The following is a 21,134-nucleotide window of genomic DNA, read 5'->3' as shown; positions in this document are numbered from 1 at the left end:
TTGAAGCTTCAAAGAAAGAGAATACACTGAATTATAATTCAAAATGGTGAAATCATACAGATGTTGATCTCCCCCATGTGTTAATTGCCAACATAACCATACTTGATTTTTAAGGCTTTGAGACCTGCACACTCCACCATGTTATACCTTATTGAAGGATGGACAATTATATTTTACGACAAATCACGCCTCTCAGGTTTCTTTTGGACTCCAACTATACAACATAGAAAGCTTGCTCTTAAGCGGCAACCATGCATTCTGTAGAAGCTGATCTCAGGTTTGGCAAACAAACAGCTTCCGCGTCATTGGGTAATCTGAGTTAGTCACAAGAAAGATGTGTACACCCACTCCAATTCGACGCAACAGAAGAAACACAATCTTATAATGTGTAAGTACTCCTTCAAGAAATTTCAATCTCTTCATTCGTATCAACGGATGCCCGAGCTCCTGTTATAATTTGCAAAACAAGTTTACTGAGTGCTCATTGTCATTTACAAAGGTGGGTAACAGTTCATGGCCATTTATGAAATTATTACAGGAGAATCCATTTAAATAAAGGATGCAAAAACTAAGGTAACCATCAAAGCCCCAGAATGACTTCTTTAAATCCTCAGATATAACATGGAGAACAATGACAATATGGCCTAAGTAACATGATCACCAACAAAAATTTCTATTTGCGGAGAAATAAAATGTTAAAATGGCATGTATTATAGCAGATTTTGTTAACTGAAGCTTCAAAAATTGACAGTACCGTCTCCATGGTCAGTTGTCATCTGATTATGTCATCATCAATGGGTGTGTGGACAGTATAGCTATTAATAAGATAACGGTGAAGTACCGTTTTCCCATTCCTCATTTTGATTCTTTAATTTGAAACCAGATGAGGCAATTTTCCAGTCTATTTAATTATTTTTAATTATGAGTGAGCAAGTTGACAAAGCATCTGTTCCACTTCAACCATAGAGCTTCAAGCAGAATTCACAGGGTCAATATCTCAGATAACACCATGATGGCATCGCCACTGTGCAAGCTTCACATCCTACAACTTCCAGACACCATTCTTTACAGTGAGTGTGTTAAGTTAGTTTAAACTTATAAAGACATCATTTTTTAAAGTGAAACCAACAGTAGGTAATTTTCGAGTCAATTAGTTCATTTTTAATTTTGAGTAAACAAGCTGACAAACCATCTGTTCCATTTTCAACCATAGCTTCACGCTGAATTCATGGGGTCAGTATCCCAGATACAACATGATGCAGTGCAGCATCACCACTGTTCAGATTTAGCCTAAAATTACAAGCCCACTACAAGCAAGTTCATAGTCACACAAAGAGAAAACAGTAAAAGCCATTTGTCCAGGTAACACAGCATTGTACAGTTATAGTACAAATTTATTTGTAATGATTTCATTTGTGGATTACATGACAATAGAGCTAAAGGATAGATTTAGTCATTTATATGAACAAATCTTTATAAAGGAACAGTGAATCTCTGATCTTGTAGATCTGTTAATCTTGGGAACTATTTAACAGAAAGATGTAAAAACCCTTTCACTCGCAACTTTTTATCCTGTCCTCCATGAGTTTTTACATGGTGCATGCAAATGCAGTGTTCATTCATCCCAAAAAGGACAGCAGGACCCACATGAATGAATGATCTGAGCCATTCATTTTTGGGCCCTGTTGTAAAGAGGCTGTGCCCAAAAAATGAGGGTTGTTGGATTATCCGTAACCCTTTCATTTGATGAGTTTCATTACATTGAAATCCAAAAATGATTTACAGATCATCCAATGACCCTCCTTTTTAGGCTCTGCCTATGTACGACAGGCCCAAAAATGAACAGTTCAGATCTATAGTAGAGTCCATATCCTTGTGCTGGTGTCATGATCTAGAGTAGAGTTCATGTCCGTGTTCCCTTACATCCATGGTTTTAAATTTCGGTTTCGGTACAAATTTCGGCCGAAATCCGGTAAAAAACGTCAAACGGCCGAAAGCCGGTAAAATAATAATATTTTAATTAAATTTGGACCGATATTTCCTAAATTTCGGCCAAAATTTGGTAAATTTAGGGAATTTCGGTTTCGGTAATGACCAAATTTCGGTCGAAATTTAAAACCATGCTTATATCGCAAAGTTCAATGGCCATATTAAGAATACAATACATAACCAGGTCAAGGTCAAGATCAAGATCTTGATGTGAAGTCCTAAGAGTCTAGATCTAGTATTGGATTCATTTCCTTTTGCTGGAGTCATGATCCATTTTTTCACATATCTCCAGATCCATCAATTTTGTTTCTAGAAACCAACTTTATACATATAAGGCCATACCACTTACGTACATCTCATACCAAATAAGATGGTGTTATCTGTACAGTTCCACAATTGTGTGAGACCTTCACCAGCATATTCCTAACTTTGACCCATGTATCCTAGACCCCTAACCAGAACATGAAGCAAACAAATGGGAAAAGAAGACATAGCCCATGAAACCCTAATTTCGACTAAAAGAGATAAAACCCTATCCCCCCATGACACAGCGACACACTAGCCCTTAACACCTGCGAGTCAATATATTGAAACTAAAAGAACTCTATACCACCACCCACTTTGAAACCCACTACCCTATGTAGTGGTATTCCATCAACAATCCAAAACTTAACCCATGGAACTCTAATGAGGAAAAATAAGTCATAACCCAATCGATTCAAACCTTCTCTTTCTTGTTTTCTTTTCCAATTACTCGTATCTGTTGATTTTATAAATTGTGTCAGGATTTGACTTAGTCAATTTGAGCTGGGTAGATCCTTTCACCTTCTTCATGAAAATTTTCTAAAGATTTATTAGCCAACCCCAACTAGTTTGGGGCAAAGGCTTAGTTGAGTCGAGTATTGAGTTCACATGGTGAGTCCTCCGGCTTAGTTGAGTTGAGTTGACTATTGAGTTCACATGGTGAGTCCTCCTGCTGACATTCTTTTCCCTAATCGTTTCATGTTTTCTTGGGGATTATTTTGTTAAGATGTGGTGCTCATTTGTCAAATATTTTGAAGTCAAAGAAACCATGTCTATGCTCTTACATGATTTGAAATCTTAGGAGCAGCACTAGTTGTATCAGGTATTTTGAATTGAGTAGCTATGAAGCTCGTGTAAAGGAGAGCATAAAAAAGGCATTAACGTGGATTACATGAGGGATCATCCTCTTTGGACTACAGGCTTGATGCAAATGAGTCATATGATGCCCTAACATGAAAACAGATGTGGACACGGGCACAGACAGAAACTGGGATATAAATCTGTATTTTCCAAATTCTGGGACACATACAGATATGGTTGTCCCATAGCATGAAATAAGACGCACGACATGTATAAATAACATAGCATAAAATTTAACTAGATTTAACTTAAGAGATAGAAATAATCGTAAATTTAAAATAGCAGCTATAAGACACATGTTTTAAATTATAACTGCAAATATGTGACCTTTAACAAGAAAAAAGCATTACATTTATTCAAAGAGAAAGACATGTTTCAAACGTTATAGTTATTTTGACCAACAGAAATATCCATAAAAGATCCAAGTATCCGTTTAAGAGTAACAGTATTATAAGTGTCATAGCGTGTCAGACACACTATGTTGGGCCTACACAATTATCCGAGTATCTTAGAATGAATCACTGCCATGAAAACTGCAAAGGTGTGACATTGGCTGTTTCTGGCACATGGTTTATTCGGTTGAATCCACTACACCCGAGAGAGGGAAGGTTCTAATAGAGAAGAAGAAAGCACGGCTGTTTACAATTATTGTTAGACCATAATATTTTTCTGTGGGTTGGAGGTGTAGTTTATTTGAGGCTCATGCACATTCTTGTGCTCTTTGTAGACTCCCAATCCCAATGGATATGTGGTGTTGGGCTGGTCAGGCATTGGAGGAGGGCCTTAGAAGCACGAAACGGGTGGGGTGAGGGCGGGGAAGCATGGTGTATAGAAGAATCTAACATTGGGAGCGTCATAGGAGCGTTTATGTACTATTCTCTTTATATGTTTTTCAAAATTCAAGTACATAAAAAAAAAAATTCTAACCAGCTTCATATATATCTTTCAAAATTTAAGTACATCAAAAAGTAGTAATTTCTAACTATCTTCATTTTCCTGCCCTCTTCACTCATGTCTTCTGAAGACGCCTTTGTGCTTGCTCCGATGAAGTATTTTGAAGAGTTGGAGGTGTTTGATGCAAGAAAGTTGGTGATGGGGGGACTAATGGAGTAGTATGAGAGCAGGTTGGGAGTGTCATGGGAGCAGTCGTGTCTTCTGAAGACGCCTTTGTGCTTGCTCTCAAGAAGTATTTTGAAGAGTTGGAGGTGTTTGATGCAAGAAAATTGGTGATGGTGGGACTAATGAAGTAGTATGAGAGCAGGTTGGGAGTGTCATGGGAGCAGTTTCCGTCTATTCGGAAGCGCCATGGGAGCGGTTTCCTTCCTAAGGAGCATCAAATTGCTATTCTAGTGTGGGCGCGGTACCCGAGGAAGATTCCTACTCCTAAGATGAGGACATCTATATCCCCGTAGCTAGCCTGTTAATGATTCAGAGATAAGATACATTGGGAGGAAAAAAAGAGTTATTCCCATCCTCATTGAACGGTTGCTTCAAATCATGACAATAAGCAGTCAAAATTGACCATGTCACAATCCGTATATGCATTGCACAACAAGCACATGATAGGAATGGACGTTTTCTGCTTTGTACCGACTTGGTCATCAGTTACAGAAATACCGAGCTTCCAGTCATTACCCTTCTTCTGTATGGATGAGTAGAATGAACTTTGAAGTATGTAGTTATGTACTGCCTGAATTTTCTCCAGAAATGATATATCCGCCCCCTTTTCTTCACTGGGCCACCCCCTTCTTGTGTAAAAAGAGTAATCATAAAAATACGCTAAAGGGGGACTGCCTGGGTAAGAAAGCGGCTAATATCTCACTTCCCATTTTCTTTTGAAATACCTTTGATCTCCTCTTGACACAACAAATAAAACAAGAAATATAATAATAAAATAAATGTTAAAACTCCAATACGCATCAACTACAGTGTGTATCCACCTATGCTAGCTAAAGTGAAAAGTTGATTAAGTAAATGCGGATAGCAATACAAGGTGAGTATTTCTCGCAACGATTAGCTCCCAAGAAAATTATTGAAGATGTATCTATTTAGCAGTTATGACTTATGATCACATTATGATATATACAGTGGAAGAAAAGCTCAAAGATCTAATCTACCTCAAGTCACTCTAATTTCAACATTCATAAGTCATTGAATTTACCTGCACATAGTTGTTCGAGGTCTGATTTTGGCCATTCCTCCATCAGTCCCACAATGAATCTTCTTTCCTTCAAGCCCTTGAAGTTTCTCTTTGCCAATATGTATGATCTACAGATTGATTTTCAAAATTATCTTCCAAGAATTAGGTGCAAGAACACTTGAATAATTCTTGCTACTCAAAATGCCTGCTGCTTAAAAGAGATGGAAGGCTACAAAACAGAAAATATTAAATTGACATCTTATACAAGGCGGCATAGTCTCATATTTTTTTTGTAACTTACGTTGTGTTCTTGTAGTAAAGAATCCGTCATATTCTCTTTTGAGCCCTTACATCAATTAACAACACAAGCACTCGTGAGAATGCTGGGAAAAAGTTGAAAATTTAAGCAATCATGCAAGAAAGAGACATAATAGAAAAATGATAACCCTGATGGGTATACGACTAGGCCGAGACAATATGGGCTGAGATGTGGTATATTGCTGAAGTTCGGATGTCAATGATGAGCATGTATTTAAGAAAGAAGGAAAAAAAAGGAACAAGTAATCACTAACATATAGAACAAAAGGCATATAAAGTAGAGAAAAATGAAAACCTTGATGGGTATATGACTGGGCCGGGACAGTTTTGGCTTAGATGCGGTATTTTGCTGAAGTTCAGATGTCAATGAGAGCTTGTGTTTAAGAAAAAATGAAAAAAAGAAGGAATAAGTAATAGCAAACATATATAACAAAAGGATTATAAAAGATTAAAAATATTAATATAGGATCAATATAACATGTTCATTGGACAAATGCTAGCTATCATCTTCTAGCACAAAAATCAGATACATGGCACAATGGTCATATGATCTGGACCTTCCATCTGTTGGATGCATCATGGATGAGCGACATTTTAGATGTCATGGTTCCATCGCTCCTACTCATATGACTCCTCCCATTGAAGGTGAACTATCAATGTTCATTTTACTGTCCATTGACAGGTCAACACTTAGACAGTGAAGTTCATTTGACCAGGAAGACTTTTGGGCCAAAGACTATTCACTTGTTTTACCAAATGAAATCCATTGGAATGTGCCACATATCAATTTTTGTGCAACCACATAATAAGTAGTGTGTGCCCAACCACAAGTTAGATTGAAATTTAAATCAACAATAACAAGAATATCCCTTCTTGCATTGGAATGAGCATTTCTGTTGTAACATACATGAATTAGTATTTAATGCCTACCTTATTAAACAGTTCTATTGGTGGATTATGCTGAAATCGCTTGTCCGAGGAGAAATTGAATTCCTGCAGGGAAGCGAAAATGCAACGTAACCTTCAAGCATTGAAACCAAAATGTAAATCATCTTAAGATGTATGATATAAACCTAACAGAATACCGTAGGTATTGTGATTTCCCTCTTGCTAGCTCGGAAGACGCCAATATCTCCTTTACTTGAAAATATCTATGTTTTGCATAATATAGAACTTGGTAAGATGCTACTGCATACAAGAACAAGATCCAAATAGTAATCATTAATATTACCTTCTTATTAAGAGGTCGAGCTCTGAATCTGGGCATTTTTTCACATTTTTCTCGCTTTAGATCATCTATGACTTCTAGTCTGAATGAACCAACAAGACATTAGTGTTTTCCAGAGTACACAACCAGCATCATCCCTATAAGAAACTTTTTGAATTCTCATACTTTGAATAAAAGCTCAGGCCCCATACTAAATACTTAGTGGCATAAGCAAGCAATTACAACAGATCTGATTGAAGAATTATTCAGTCCAGCTACCGTTAGCAATAATCAGATGATAGCATAGATTGAAATTCATTGCCAGGGTAGAACATTTTAGCCATGTCCGTAAGGGCTGTTTAGTGTTCTAGATAAAATGTTACATAACATGGTTTCTGAAAGACAAAAGACGAATCCATTGATGATTAGCAACAAAACAGCCAGATATCGCAAAAATCATACAGATAGAACAATAATAGATGGTAATCACATTATCAAAGGCCATAAATAAGTTAAAATGCAAAAGAAGAGAGAAGAATTTCTAGTGTTCTCTAATTCCCAATTTCAACAAGAGTCCAACAAAGAAAAGGCACATGCTTTGGACTTTGGAGTACAATGGGGTTCGAACAGTGGGGTTCGAACAGTGATGGTTAGAAAACAACAGCCATCCACTTAAATCTTTGTTTCCACCAAAGAATGGACCGCTGCCAATTATGCAACAAAAGAAAATTAATCCACGGACCATAGTTCCATATTATAAGAAGATGAACATAATTGGTTTTCCTTCAAGCGAAACTTACTTTAGAACCTTTGGCGGCACTTCATTTTAAGCCCAAGACAAACACAAGTTAGCCCCTTATGATAGAACATAAAAAGAGAGATTAGGAGAAGAATTGTCTGTGATTTCCCGACTCACAGTAGTTTTAGTTAATCATCAACTAATCTGCATAAGTTCCCTTAGCCAACCATTAGGGGATAGAAAAGAATACAAAATCAAAAATGACATATACATACATACATGCATATATAGATACACACACACACACACCCCAATTGATTCCCAATTTACACATAAGAATTATCTCTTCTTGATGCAGATTATACAATAAGTGGCATATTTGCCCATTAGGATTTATAGGATTTTATTTCCATGTTATTTACTTTCTAGGATTTTATTTTTATGTTTTTAGTTTTTAGGGCTTTTATTTCTTTTCATTGAATTTTACTTCCATTTCCTCTATATAGGCCTTATGTATTAGAGATTTTCAGTTTTGTTGAGATTTCTCCCCTCTACAGAATTCTTCTTATTCTTCTTCTAGTTCTCTTCTCCTTCTTCTTTCTTCTTCTCCTTCTATTCTCTTCTTCCTCTATTCTTCTTCTCTTTCTTCTATTTCTCTTCCCTTTCTTCAATTTCTCTTCCCAGGGTATCAGAACGAAGGATCCAAGTCGCTGAAGCTGTGACCGTGTTCAAGCCGCGAAGCGCCAAAACAGTGCCCATCTTTCGGCCACAAGATACCATTCAGTCGAAAACTCTGTGTGTTACTGTTGGCGTGCCAAGATCGGCTTAAAACCATCTACACCACCATAGCAAATTATCCATATCATCCTTTTCCTTCAACATTTCCTATCTTTTAGCATCCAAACCACCCAGAACTTCACCCAAAGAAAACCCAGCCTTGCTACACACCTATCATCTTCTTCTTCTTCTTCTAATTCTCTTCCTAGCCAACATCCAATACATGGCATATTTGTTCATGTTTTTAGTTTTTAGGGATTTTATTTATTTTCATGGAATCTTACTTCCATTGCCTATATATAGGACTTATGTATTTGAGATTTTCAGTTTTGATGATTGATTGATTGAGATTTCTCCCCTCTACAGAATTCTTCTTTTTCTTCTATTATTTATCTTCTCCTTCTTTCTTCTTCTATTCTCTTCTTCCCATATTCTTCTTCTCTTTCTTCTATTTCTCTTCTCTTTCTTCAATTTCTCTTCCCTGGCCTACATCACTTCCTCGGCAACCATTTTCTAAAACAAAGTGACAATTTACTTTTATGTGCTAGTCCACTGGTGAAATACTAGATTTGAGGCACAATATGAATACCGACTTGATAATCCCAAAACATTTATCTTAGGAGGATCCACATTGTAAGTATGTTACCTGGTTCATCAGTTCGCTTGGTTTGGGTATCTGGTTTGCGGTTTGCAACTTTAATACAAACTTTGTTTGCTCGGGATGGTTTGTTTCCATTCGTAAGTTTGATTTGCTATAACTCTGCCATTAGTAATGCTTAATAAAAACCTTCCAAATCCTCCCTCAATGGAAGTAAGAACCCAAGACTCAAAAGTGGAAGTAAAAAACCTTTCAAATCTTGGACAAGGTGGCATGATTGATAGGTACTCACTAGCTTGAGGATTAAGATATTTTGATCATAATGTGTAGTTAATTTATTTACTTAATAGTCTCAGTCATTCGCTCTTGTATCATATTTATGGTTTATTATTGTAATTTGTAGTTATTCTTATATTTAGCATGAGAATAGAGAATATAGTATAACTTACTCTATCTTGATCGGTTTTCCATGTATGATATTATATGTTGAGACATACTTAACAAGGAACAATAAAATGCATTATTATCCTAATTATGACAAACTGTACTACTATCTTAATAAACCAGCAAGTAGGCAAAATGTGATCATTTGTGCTCAAACTAGAAATTGATTGTAGTTTGACACTTGATATTGCATTGAACGACACAAGTCACAGTACGCCTTTTAAAGTGACCACATGAAGTAAACAAAATAACAAGAACCTATGACAAGTTTAGGAGCGCCCAAAGGAATAAAATTATTTTAACAATATTATATAGTGGTTTATCCCTCGATTAGCTGCCACATTCATAGACTAACTATGACATCCATATCTCCATGGATCAGCTTTTAAATAATTTCTAGTAATACTGTGTCAACTATCAGTCTTCCATACAAACACAAATATACTGTGCCATCTATTACTACATTACATTTAGTATAGTATTGAAACTCTGAACAGCATAACTACTATAATAAGTTTACGTGTATCCAATTGGCCAGTATTGGATCTTCTTCTACACTTAAATCCCTACATGTAGGTATGTGCATTTATGCCTGTATTACGTTCCAACACTTTCTCTGAAATTCTGCCATTCCATAGAAACCTTGTATGGCTAGTTGGATTGAACAATGACATCAATGTCCATATCCAAGCAATATGGGCCTAAATCCAATCCAATCATATGGTAACCAGTAGGATTCCTCAAGCAAATGCAGACCTGAACCCAACCTGACAAACACTGCCTCCTTGTACTAGGAGAAGATGGAAGAAATTCAGACAATCACAAAATAAATTGGAACACACAGTTTTCCCAGTGATGCTCCTCAATATGAATAAGTACAAGGGTAAAGCATGAAACAGCTACAATGTCAAAAAAGAAGTGGGTGATCCAGAAAAATAATGAAGGAAGTTTTCCAGAATTAACAAAATTAGGGTAGTTATAGGATACTTTCTTCTAGGCAGAGTCGCTTCCTAAGATACAGAAGAACTCCAAATGAATTTGAATAGAAAACACCAGGTTCTATTTTAACTTACTTTTGAGGTTGAGAAGGGATGACTGACCGATATCGTGAGTTCTTGGATCCTGTGGGTCCAATTTCTATGATAGAACTAGTCTTTTGGTTGGGCATGACCTGCAATGACAATATTATTGGGACCTACCTAGAATCCAGATAGTAATAACTCAAATATTACAAAAAAATGGATAAAATAGATAATCCACTTTTTTCCACAAAGTAAATGCTGTCTCTTGACTCATTATAGGAAAGATTAAGCATTGCCAATATAACGTCAATGTGATACTTTATCTGAATTAGTGCACAGTAATAGGGTTGATGATGGAGTAGGTACGTGTTGCATAGCCCTCTCAGATGTCTTCAAGTGAAACTCCTATAAAGCAATGAGATCAAATGGAAACTTCAGCATTGAAACTGTGCCATGACAGCCTTAAAAATGCTGTGCAAAAAGGAAAACTCAAAGAAACTGGTGTAAGTTCTTACTTGAAACTCAGGCAATCGTGGTGTGCTCTTATGTGGTAATGGCAATGAAGGAGCCTCAAGAATCTGCAGAGCCAAAAAGTAAAATATTAGGAGATATCAGTGAAGAAGTTTGTTTAAAAATTTATCAATTATCAAGGAAATTTAAATGATACTCTTAATTATAGGTACAAACTTTTCTGTTCAAAGGGCGTGCTTTAAACATGGGCATAGCAGGAAGGACTCGTTCACGAAACTCTGTCCCGTTCTTGGGCCTGAAATTTCAAAAGAAAACACGTGCCTACAACTCCTTGGACAAATTTATGCTTTCCATTTTCCATCTCAAGAAAGTATACCTCATCCTCTGTGCTCTTTGTGCTGTTTCCAGTTCTGGATCTCTTGGAATGGTGAGTTTCAGCCTAGACTGCTCGGAATTGAAATCAGCAGGTCCATTCTGCTGTTAAAGAAAACCTAGGTTAAAGCGATGACTTATGTGGCATATACTAGAATGGAATAAATTATGTTCACGCTAAAATTGGAACCAATAAGTGAGATTAGATTAGATAGATCAACTATTTACAAATAGAAGCTCTTTTTAATCTTAAGACCAGTATCATGTTTCTAAAGACATATATATTACCTTTCTCGGGACCTTGTGTATCAAGTTGGTTTGTTGCATCATGCCAATTACCTGTTTCAGAAAAGAAAATATAGATATTCTTACAGAAAAACAATAAAGATGATTGAAATTAGTATGAAGAGATTCAGATGCTGTACTAAGCCAGTTCAACCTAACCTGCCGATATGTACAAGCATTCAAACATAAATGCATTATTACATATGTAGCTCAAAATTAGGAAAAAAAATATTCTTCTCATCAACAAAATTTTGTCATTACAAAATCACATACCAGCATGTCAAGTAGCGTTCGTATACCTATATTCTTGGTTATCATCTCATATGATCGATATGATATTTTCATTCAAAACAATTGTTCCAGTGCTTACTAAAAAACCCCTAGGCTTTGTATATGAGTTATTCCCGTATCAAATCAAGTTTAGTTTGTTTTAAGCGGAAAGAACAGATGTGAGATTTATAAAACATACAGCCAGAACTAGTCATAAATTGATTATTTTTATGATTAGGAACAGTGTATGATATAAGGATTGGAGGTAAAAAATGATGACCTTTACTATACAATGAAGACAAAAGAATAAATACCACTAAAATAAGAAAATCTTACAACATTACAATACAAAACTATGAAATTATCTCTGTAAGATGCAGACAAACCCATGCAATTCATGAAAGGTGTGCAACTTTTCAATCAAGTAGTGAATGAGAAACCCTTTGGGATTCAATGTACTGGTAAGGAAAGAATTATATGACATTTGCAAGATGGCATGTGTCAAACTCATTCGGCATTGCATCTATTAAAGAGTAGAAGTCATTGCCATCCACTTTGTATGAGAGAAGAATAAACAAAGAAAGAGAAGAATTTCATGGAGGTTAGGAATCCAATGCCACGGGCAACAATGATGTTTTATAAATATTGAGTCGCAAGCAATTACAACTAAGGCATTAGGGCCATCCTAGAAGGGCTGTATTTTGATAACATGAAGCCTACTTTAAGGCCTTTGTAGGGTAGGGGAGAGGTCCTGGGGTTTTGTGGGAGGAGAATAGAGTTTAGGGTTTTCGTATGGGGATGGGATATCCGAATGACAAGGAGAGTACAATGAAAGCTTAGGGTTTGAATATATTTTCTTCCAATACTGGAATTAGGGTTTGTGGCCAAAATAAAAGGCAAACTGACTCTAATAACAGAGAGGCAATAAATCTGTCTCAGATCCGATATCGTAAGGGAGAACATATAGAAGAGAGAATACAGATTAGAGAAGGATATATAAGTCCTTCGACTTGATGTGTATCTTCTCAACCATGCTCTGATCAAGGTTTTAAATCTCGGTTTCGGTTTCGGTACGAAATTTCGGACGAAATCTTGTAAAATCAGAGAAGCGAAATTTCCGAAATGTGCGAAATTTCGGGGGAAATTTTGTACTTTTCCAACTCTCTATGAAACGAAATTCCAGGTGAAATTTTCGAAATTTCCTTCCGAAACGTTTCGGCCGAAATTTTGTACTTTTCCGAACTCTGTGCATTTCGTTTCGTTTTCTGCCAAAACCGAAATATTTCGCCGAAACGAAACATTTCGACCGAAATTTAAAACCATGGCTCTAATACCATGTTAAAGTGTAGAAACCATTATCATCCACTTCCTCGGATAGGAGAAGAAGAAGAATAAAGAAAGAGAAGAGAAAAAGAATCTCATGGACGTTAAGAATCCAACCCCAAAGCCTGAGGCTTTTACAAATATTGAGTTGTAAGTAATTATAACTAGTGGTATTAGGGCCGTCATGGATGGGGTCCTATCCTAATAACATGAAATAAGCCTACCTCAAGTCAAAAGAATTACACTAAAACTTCAATATAACTTCAATATAAAATGTCCTACAATTAACAGCATCCTTCTACTTATCTAATGAGTGGGATAGTCTCCGTTTTACCAAATAACTGCCAATGCAACGAAACCCAAATTCCCACATTCACCTTTGGACTAATGATGGGAAGCATCCAAGATGCAATGGAAAATCAAGGAATTAAGAAAATGGACCCATCATTAATGTTCAAAGGGTTTTATTTAGTTTTTAGAGTGTTATTTAAGTCTTTTAAAGTCATGTGAGATTAGTAGTCTTTTTCTATCAAAATCACTGAAGTTTTTTGAGTTGTGAGTATTTTAAATAAGCCCTACATGTATTATACAAATTTTAAGCGGGGAGAGTCTTTAAGTCATTACAGGGTGTTTTAGTCCAAAAGTCTTCGTTTTTTTTTAATGGTTTTAGAACTTTCTAGTTCTCATTATTTTCTTATATATGTAGTTTCGAGGTACTTTTCTTATCTTTCATTTTTTTTTATCTTCTCCTCCTCTCCTGTCCCCCCATCCCACCCCCCCTTGGGATTATAAATCCGACACCCCATTATCCTTCTCACTTCTTATATCCTTTAGTCCATCTCCCATCTTTCTTCTCATATCTCTTTCTTTCTAGTCTCATTTCTGTTTTTCGTTCTATTTCCCATTTCCTTCTCCACCCTCCCAGTTGAGTTCATAAAGTGCTCACAATTAAAGATAACTTCATGTTTGCAACCAACTAAAAAATAAAACAAAATATATATAATATTAACAATATATTTCAAATAAAAATACAAAATATGATCAATTAAAGCATATAAAAATTGAAATATTCCTAAAATCAAATGTGCATTAAAAAAGACAGGCATAAATTGTTCAAATGTGCACTAAATTTACAAATATCATACAACTAGAAAATAGAGAAATTAATTTTTTTTCTTAAATATTAAAAATATGATTTCTTTTGAAGTATTTTTGTATAGAAAAGTAACAAAATCTAGATTTACTTAACTTGTTCAGTTTTACTCACCTAGACCTATTTTGATGTTCATGATACACTAATTTCCTGATCATGGTAGCCAACTTGACAAACAACTAAGTGCCATTAAAAACATATATTGGAGAATTAGAGCTATCATTAAACCTTAATTGCATTGAGTGGGACCACATTCAAGTGTAGCTCATGAAACAGGATATCCTAGGATCCGTTTCATTCATATTTCAAGTTAAACAAAATTACCAAGACATTAGGAGATAAATAACAAACTCAGCTGCACCTTGCACAAGTGACCATCCTCTAGTTTTTGCCTCTTGGCAGCTTGGCTTTCATTCCCAGATGGATTCTCTATGCTTCTCTCACTCTTTTGCAACAGCAATTTTTGAATCCTAACAATTGAAGTAAAAAAAAGAAACGGATAAACAGGTAAATTTTGATAGTATGGAAGCACAACTTTAGGCAATGAAAAAGATTACTTCAAAGAACCTTAGTAATTCAAAAAATAAGTGAGAAAAGAGAAAGGAAAGAAAACTAGAAAGAACCATTGTATAAGATATCAATAGTAATAGAAGTGTTTGGTTTGTTAAACTTAATTATGAACAAGATTCGTAAAAGCAACAGGCAGAATGTCATTCATCTTTACGAGAGAACAGAAATGATGAAAGATCAAAATGAAATCAAGCTTGATAATCAATTTAACATGGAAAAAATACTTTGAGGACGGAAGCTAAAATGTCCATTTCTAACATGCATGGAGATCACCATGGAATGCAACTAAGATAAAAAATAATAAAATAAATAAGAAGGTGGAAACCTAAAATCAACCTTTTCACAAATTGGTGGGAACTTTTAGCTTCTTGTGGACGATTTTGTTTGGCCAACTGACTAGCAGTAGGTTTCATCAAGGTTGAGCCCCTCGAGAAAGAGGCCTTGACAACAGGCTTTGATTTAGCTTTGAAGATATCTTGGGCCATTTCATAAAATGTGCATCCTACACATCAAAATCGGTAATCACAATTTAAAGATAGGTTGGAAATAAAATAAAGCAATGTGGACAAAAAAAGAAGTAATTAAAAAGAAAAATGATTCAACCATGGTTAATAAAAGTTCTCATTGAATGCTCATCCAAGGTTCTTTCAACAAAATTACGGGGTAGTGAATAAAAGTTACCAAGAAGACACATTTTTAATGTCAAATTGGGTTAAAAGAGTTCATAAGAACAAAAAATCTCACCGGAATGAAGGGAAAAAAATCAAGCCTCAACATCAATTATTCAAACTCAATCTACTTCCAAAACACCCCCAACACAAATAGCATTACATTAAAAGTGAATGTGAAACGACCAGTTACTCCAAAAGTTTAAGCTGTTGGAGAAGGCTTTATTTATTCTTTTATACTTTTAACACTCCCCCGCACATGTGGCCCCTCTTTTTAGGGTAGGCCTACACTTGGAACATGTGGCCCCTCTTTTGGGTTTGGCCATTGCATGCGGATTTTGCTATCAAGGAGGTTTGAGAGTAGGCATTTGTTCTGATACCAACTATCAAAGCATTCTTCTAAGCACACAGGAACCTCTACTCTGATACCATGTGAAACGACCAGTTACTCCAAAAGCTTAAGCAGTTGAAGAAGGAGTTATTTATTCTTTTGTACTTTTAACAGTGAATATTGAAACTTTGGTGATACCCTCCACTGCATGATAATCAGTGCCACTCTATCATTAAGTGATCCAAAACACATTGGGTGGATGTTTGTTGTGCATTGTTGACCATTTTCTAGATCACTCATTGGGCAGTCAGTGAGGAATCCTCAATCCTTGAACTCTTCACAATCTAGCAACCCAACAAGAAATGTAAGGCTAGCAGCAATACAAAAGCATATAGTTTGGATCAAAGCACTCAAACGTCTTCCTGAAATCACCTTAGTTTTTACTTACTATTGACACCCACCAACCATAGGATTTGGCTGAAAATAATACTTCTACTGGCAGGATGAACTTTCTTAAGATGTATTCATGCTTTCATGGAGCTACACACAACTTGCAGGTTTTTATGAGCCAAATTTTCACTCACAAGTTGTGGCAAGCCATTAGCAAGATTCTCAAGCAGCTTTTAGTTTTATTGAGCCCAGCCAAAAGTCTCATTAGGAAAAGTAACATGTGTGTTGACAAATGATGTGATATACTCAACATGTAAAGAGTATCCAAAAAATTATTTACCCAGACCATGGATCAAACTAGGATTATTAGAAATTGATTTTCCATCTTCAGGGCCGGCACGGTTGTATTGTGACAACAAATCTGCCATTCATATCGCTACCAACCCGGTCTTCCATGAACGAACCAAGTTCCAACACATTGAAGTGGACTGCCACTTTATTCGTCAAAGAGTCCAAAGAGGAGAAATATGCACCATGTTTACTCGATCAACAGACCAGCTTACAGATGTGTTCACCAATCATTAGGGCCTGCTGAGTTAAAGGATGCTTGTAACAAGCTAGGAATGTATGATATATACATTCCAGCTTGAGGGGGAGTGTTGGACATATACACATCATTAAGGGCAGTTTAGTCATTTTGTAATATATACTTCACACACACACACACATATATATAAACGTGGGGGAGAGAAGACACGAATCTCTCTCTCCACTTTCTTCTTTCTTCTCTCATCTTCTCTTCCACTCCATCTCACCATGTAGAAATCTAAAAGTTACTGCCATGCTGAATCTCCACTGGCAAGTTTTTTGTGGCTTGGAGTTTGCAAGACGGTTATACACTGCAAAAGGTTATTAAATGACACACTGCCAAAGATTTATTTAAGAAAGGCCACACAATGAACTATTCTAATCTTTTTTTATTGCAAAAGCTGCGCAAAATCCCATTTCAGTCGGAAAAGCATGCCAATTCTTACACAATGAGAACAACATCATAATGAGACAAAATGAATGCATCAGAGATTCAGAGGAAACATGATAGCCATCAATCACGAAAGTAACTCCACTAAATGCATAATAACTTCCACTAAATGGAAAAGAAGAAGATCTGAAGAAATTGGAGCTTGCATAGAGTCAAGATAAATAAAACAAATAATGATAATAAAGCTAAGTATAATATAGAAAAAGTTCAATAAGAGATGAAATGTTACATCGATAATAGTTACACAGTTAAAGGAGAACTAGATGATACCTCTATAATTTTTATCCATTACATAAAATTGAGGGCCCAAGCCAATGTCCGGGTGAGCAGTGATTGAATATATATGTTCCGCATCTTTAGATTTTGGAATCGTATTGACATTTTCCACTAGGACATCTTCCCCCATATACAATTTCGCTACATAAGCTGAAAAGAAGAAAATTCCAGTAAAAAAAAAGGTTACATTTAAATCAGTCATCCAAAATAAACTAATGTTTATGATGATAGTACAAAGGAAAGGAGAAAAGAGTAAAGGAGAGGAGAATAGAGTATCAAAAGGAATTCTGAGAGAAAGTTTTATGTCCACCAATTCATATTAGTATACTATGAATCAAATAAATGACAAAATTAGGCAGTTTGTGCAAGAAAAGTCAACATTATTTGTTACATGATTCATTCAATTAACATGAAACCTAACTGCCATTTGTCAAACAGAATTTTCTTAATCAGATAATTTCATTGTTGTATTTTCCATCATCTTTAGAGCCTGTCAATGTATTCACAAAGTCTGAGACAATTTTTTTCACTGGTTGTTAGTTACCAAACTTCTGATGGTGCCCTTGGGTAGGGGTGCAACTCCGGCGGGCTCAACCCGAACCAGACGGGTTCAACCCGGAAAAAAGTCGGGTCGGGTTCGGGGTCAGGTTCGGGATGAGTTTTCTCAACCCGGGTTGAGTTTGGGTAGGGTTTGGGTTGAGGGCTTGGGCAACCCGACCCGAGTGAACCCGACATTTTTAATAAAAAAAATTATTTTTTAAGCTTAAAATCTTGGGTTGGGTTGATCTCCGGTCGGGTCAGGTTGAACCTCGTCGGGTTGGAACTCGGGCCGGGTCGGGTTTGGTTGAGCAAATGGTTGCTCGGGTCGGGTTCAGGTTGGCCTCAACCCGACCCAAGTTGCACCCCTATCCTGGCTCCATCATAAGTTTTGAGGGAAAAATAGTAAGATACTAATTGTCATCTTTGTTCCTTTTCGCTATACAACAATTCTTCAAGGACAACTATTGACTATTTATATCATATCCCAAGTTAATTTCGCTTTTATCTGTCTAAAAAGGGTATTTCTGACTTTTATTTGTGAAGGTTTCAACCCTGATTGGTAGGCAGATAAAGATTAGAGTTTCTTGTCCATTCGCATTTTCAAATTAACAGCTAGAAAGAAAAATATGAACTTAACGACTTATGAAGTGTGATTGTGGAAAGTTAAACACAAATCTTATCACTGGAATTCTTGGCTGTAGTTTGTGGATCACTGCAATGTTTATATCATCCATCTGCTGGTTCTTGATCAGACAGTTATGAATATCTGATCAGATTGATTTTGGGCCCCAAACTGTATAGTGTTGGAGGCTCCACATGGATGGTTCAGATTGATAAAGAAAGATGGACCCAGCACGCGCATGTATGTATGTATGTATGTATGTATGTGTCAAGAAAAACAAACAAATATAGAAAAATTGAGCAAGAAGGAAACTTAAAAGCCGCTGTTTTGTTGTTTATGAAGGGAATCTATAGTTTAATAACAACCGATTCGAAAAAAAATAACAACCGATTCGACGACGAAAATGGGCCAGAATTACTATGAAAAATGAAACCAAACATCATAAAGGGACAAACAAGACATAAGACAACAAAACCACTCAGCGTCTGCAATTTCATACAATTTGAATCATTTTGTCACCTGGTATAATCACAGATAAAGTGATTAACACTTTAGAAACACTAACAATTAGGCCATAGTCTTTCAGGAATGCTGGCTTTATTATGTGCAAGTGTATTGCATTTTGGTTAAGAGTGCTGCTATGGAGAGCGAGAGCGGAACCGAGAGTGAAACCTAACAAATCCCCGCATGCCACATGACATGAGAGGGGTAGTTTAGCCATTTTTATCGAGAAAAAAGCCAAAATTCAAGGGAGAGATTGCAAATGTCTTAAGAGGCTATTTGTTCGGCACCACTCTTGGCTCCCAAATCGGTTACCATATCAAATATTCTTTGTTTAATACTAAACCATGGACACCAACTTTGTCACGAGGAGGAGTTGGCTCCAGTTTGTAACTTCTGGTGCACCATACCGAGAAAAGAAAAAAGAAAAAGAAAGCTAATTATGGCAGCTAAAGATCAGGGATTCCATAATTTGGTTAATATTAGGTTCCTTTCTGTTTTGCAAACAGTGGAAAGTTTATTGCTGTCTTCTCCCATGGACATTGCTTCCTTCGGAAGTGAACCACGTTGTGCTGCATTTCTCTTCAATGCTTTTCCATTACAAATCAATCTAATGTTCAGCTTTTTCTTCCTAACAGGTATTACAAATGGACATTCAATGACTGCAATCTTCAACAGGAAGGCAATCAACCTTAGAGGAGTTACCATGCCAAAGAGTTCTTCCACGTCTACCAGCGTGGTAAACCAAAACCCTGAAAGCTCTGTTAGCACATGTGTATTGGAACCACAATTAACAGGTAATCTGTATTTGGTTCTTCATCGTGTATCTTACTGAATGAAAAAAATTGTTTATCTATAATACAGTAGTAATCACTGATAACAAATTAGAAGCTAAATCATCAATTCACATGGCAAGAAAATTAACAATTACCCAAATGTACCTAGTACTTGAATTCTCCCCCCCCCCCCCCCCCATAAAAAACGAACCATGGAATACAAATTAAAAGGAACATCCACTACGCAGAAATCAAGAAAGTGCCAATAATCGAAGATTAGTATCTTAGCATAAGCATTCCACATTATCCAAAGAAACCCTAGCATGTAAAGTACCGGACCCCAGCCGAAATTGGCCAACACTAACACAAAAAGGAAAAAATAAATAAATCATCACATTTGCGAAAAACAAATTTAGAAATTTCTAGGGTTTGGTTGATAAAACTTACGAGAAGGAGGGTAACTGCAGGCTGTCACGAACCAGAGCTCAGCTTCTTGAGCTTCTGAAAGAGATTCTCCTCTGCAGAAATCGAAGTAACGAAAAGCATCAAACTCGTAGTCGAGATCGATTTCAAGAAACCCTCCGTCGAAAGCATCCTCCATCTTATCGTCCATTTTATTGCAATGCAGTCTAAATTTCAAAGTAAAAAACAAGATGAGTATGCCATTGATTTCTGAATTTCTGCTTCCAAAATGAGGCAGTTCTACGAATCAATAGCCCTAAATCCAGAGAGAGAAATGGAGGGTTATCGAAAGAAAATTCACAGATTTATTTGAACAGAGATGGCAGAAAAGTAAAGACCGGTCTCGACAGAACGGAATCAGTAACGCCGAGGAAGGAGGTCTCCGAAATTTGAATGCAAGTCGTCTGACGGTATTTTTCAAGCTGGTAGACGGATATGCCCCTTCTTTCGAATGTTATTACGGTTCCAAAATCACTGAAAAACCATTTTTAAAAAAGAGGAAAATGATTGTGAGCTTGAAGCTCATATAGCTTATATGAGCTTGAGGGCTCAAATACATGTGGACCCACATTGTTAGAATGATCAAAAGCATTCATTTGAAAGGCCCTTACATAGATAGGGTGTGTACAAAAAATCAGGTCGATAGGATCATCCTAACCCTTCCAAAAGTGGAGGGCAAAATGGACA

The 21,134-nt window shown here is 36.3% G+C and overlaps 1 protein-coding gene across 1 annotated transcript; it reads right to left on the bottom strand.

Moving 5' to 3' along the window:
- Positions 1-4: 4 nt before the first annotated feature.
- Positions 5-20,901, bottom strand: LOC143877427 (protein TPX2-like). Its single transcript, XM_077379469.1, has 18 exons — positions 20,786-20,901; positions 20,433-20,614; positions 17,541-17,696; positions 15,179-15,344; positions 14,634-14,742; positions 11,530-11,580; positions 11,246-11,346; positions 11,086-11,164; positions 10,914-10,976; positions 10,717-10,803; positions 10,450-10,547; positions 6,843-6,921; positions 6,697-6,762; positions 6,542-6,604; positions 5,907-5,984; positions 5,595-5,639; positions 5,315-5,421; positions 5-447 (listed from the first exon to the last, which is right to left on the bottom strand). The coding sequence occupies exons 2-18, from the start codon at positions 20,596-20,598 to the stop codon at positions 429-431; spliced, it is 1,533 nt and encodes a 510-aa protein (XP_077235584.1). The 5' UTR covers positions 20,599-20,614; positions 20,786-20,901; the 3' UTR covers positions 5-428.
- Positions 20,902-21,134: the final 233 nt, after the last annotated feature.

The sequence above is a fragment of the Tasmannia lanceolata genome, unplaced genomic scaffold, assembly GCF_043159265.1.
Source record: "Tasmannia lanceolata isolate RefF3 unplaced genomic scaffold, GAP_Taslan_0.1 ptg000005l, whole genome shotgun sequence".
NCBI classification, from domain to species: Eukaryota; Viridiplantae; Streptophyta; class Magnoliopsida; order Canellales; family Winteraceae; genus Tasmannia; species Tasmannia lanceolata.
Note: the sequence above shows the minus strand (reverse complement) of the source record. Positions and strands in the feature narration are given on the sequence as shown.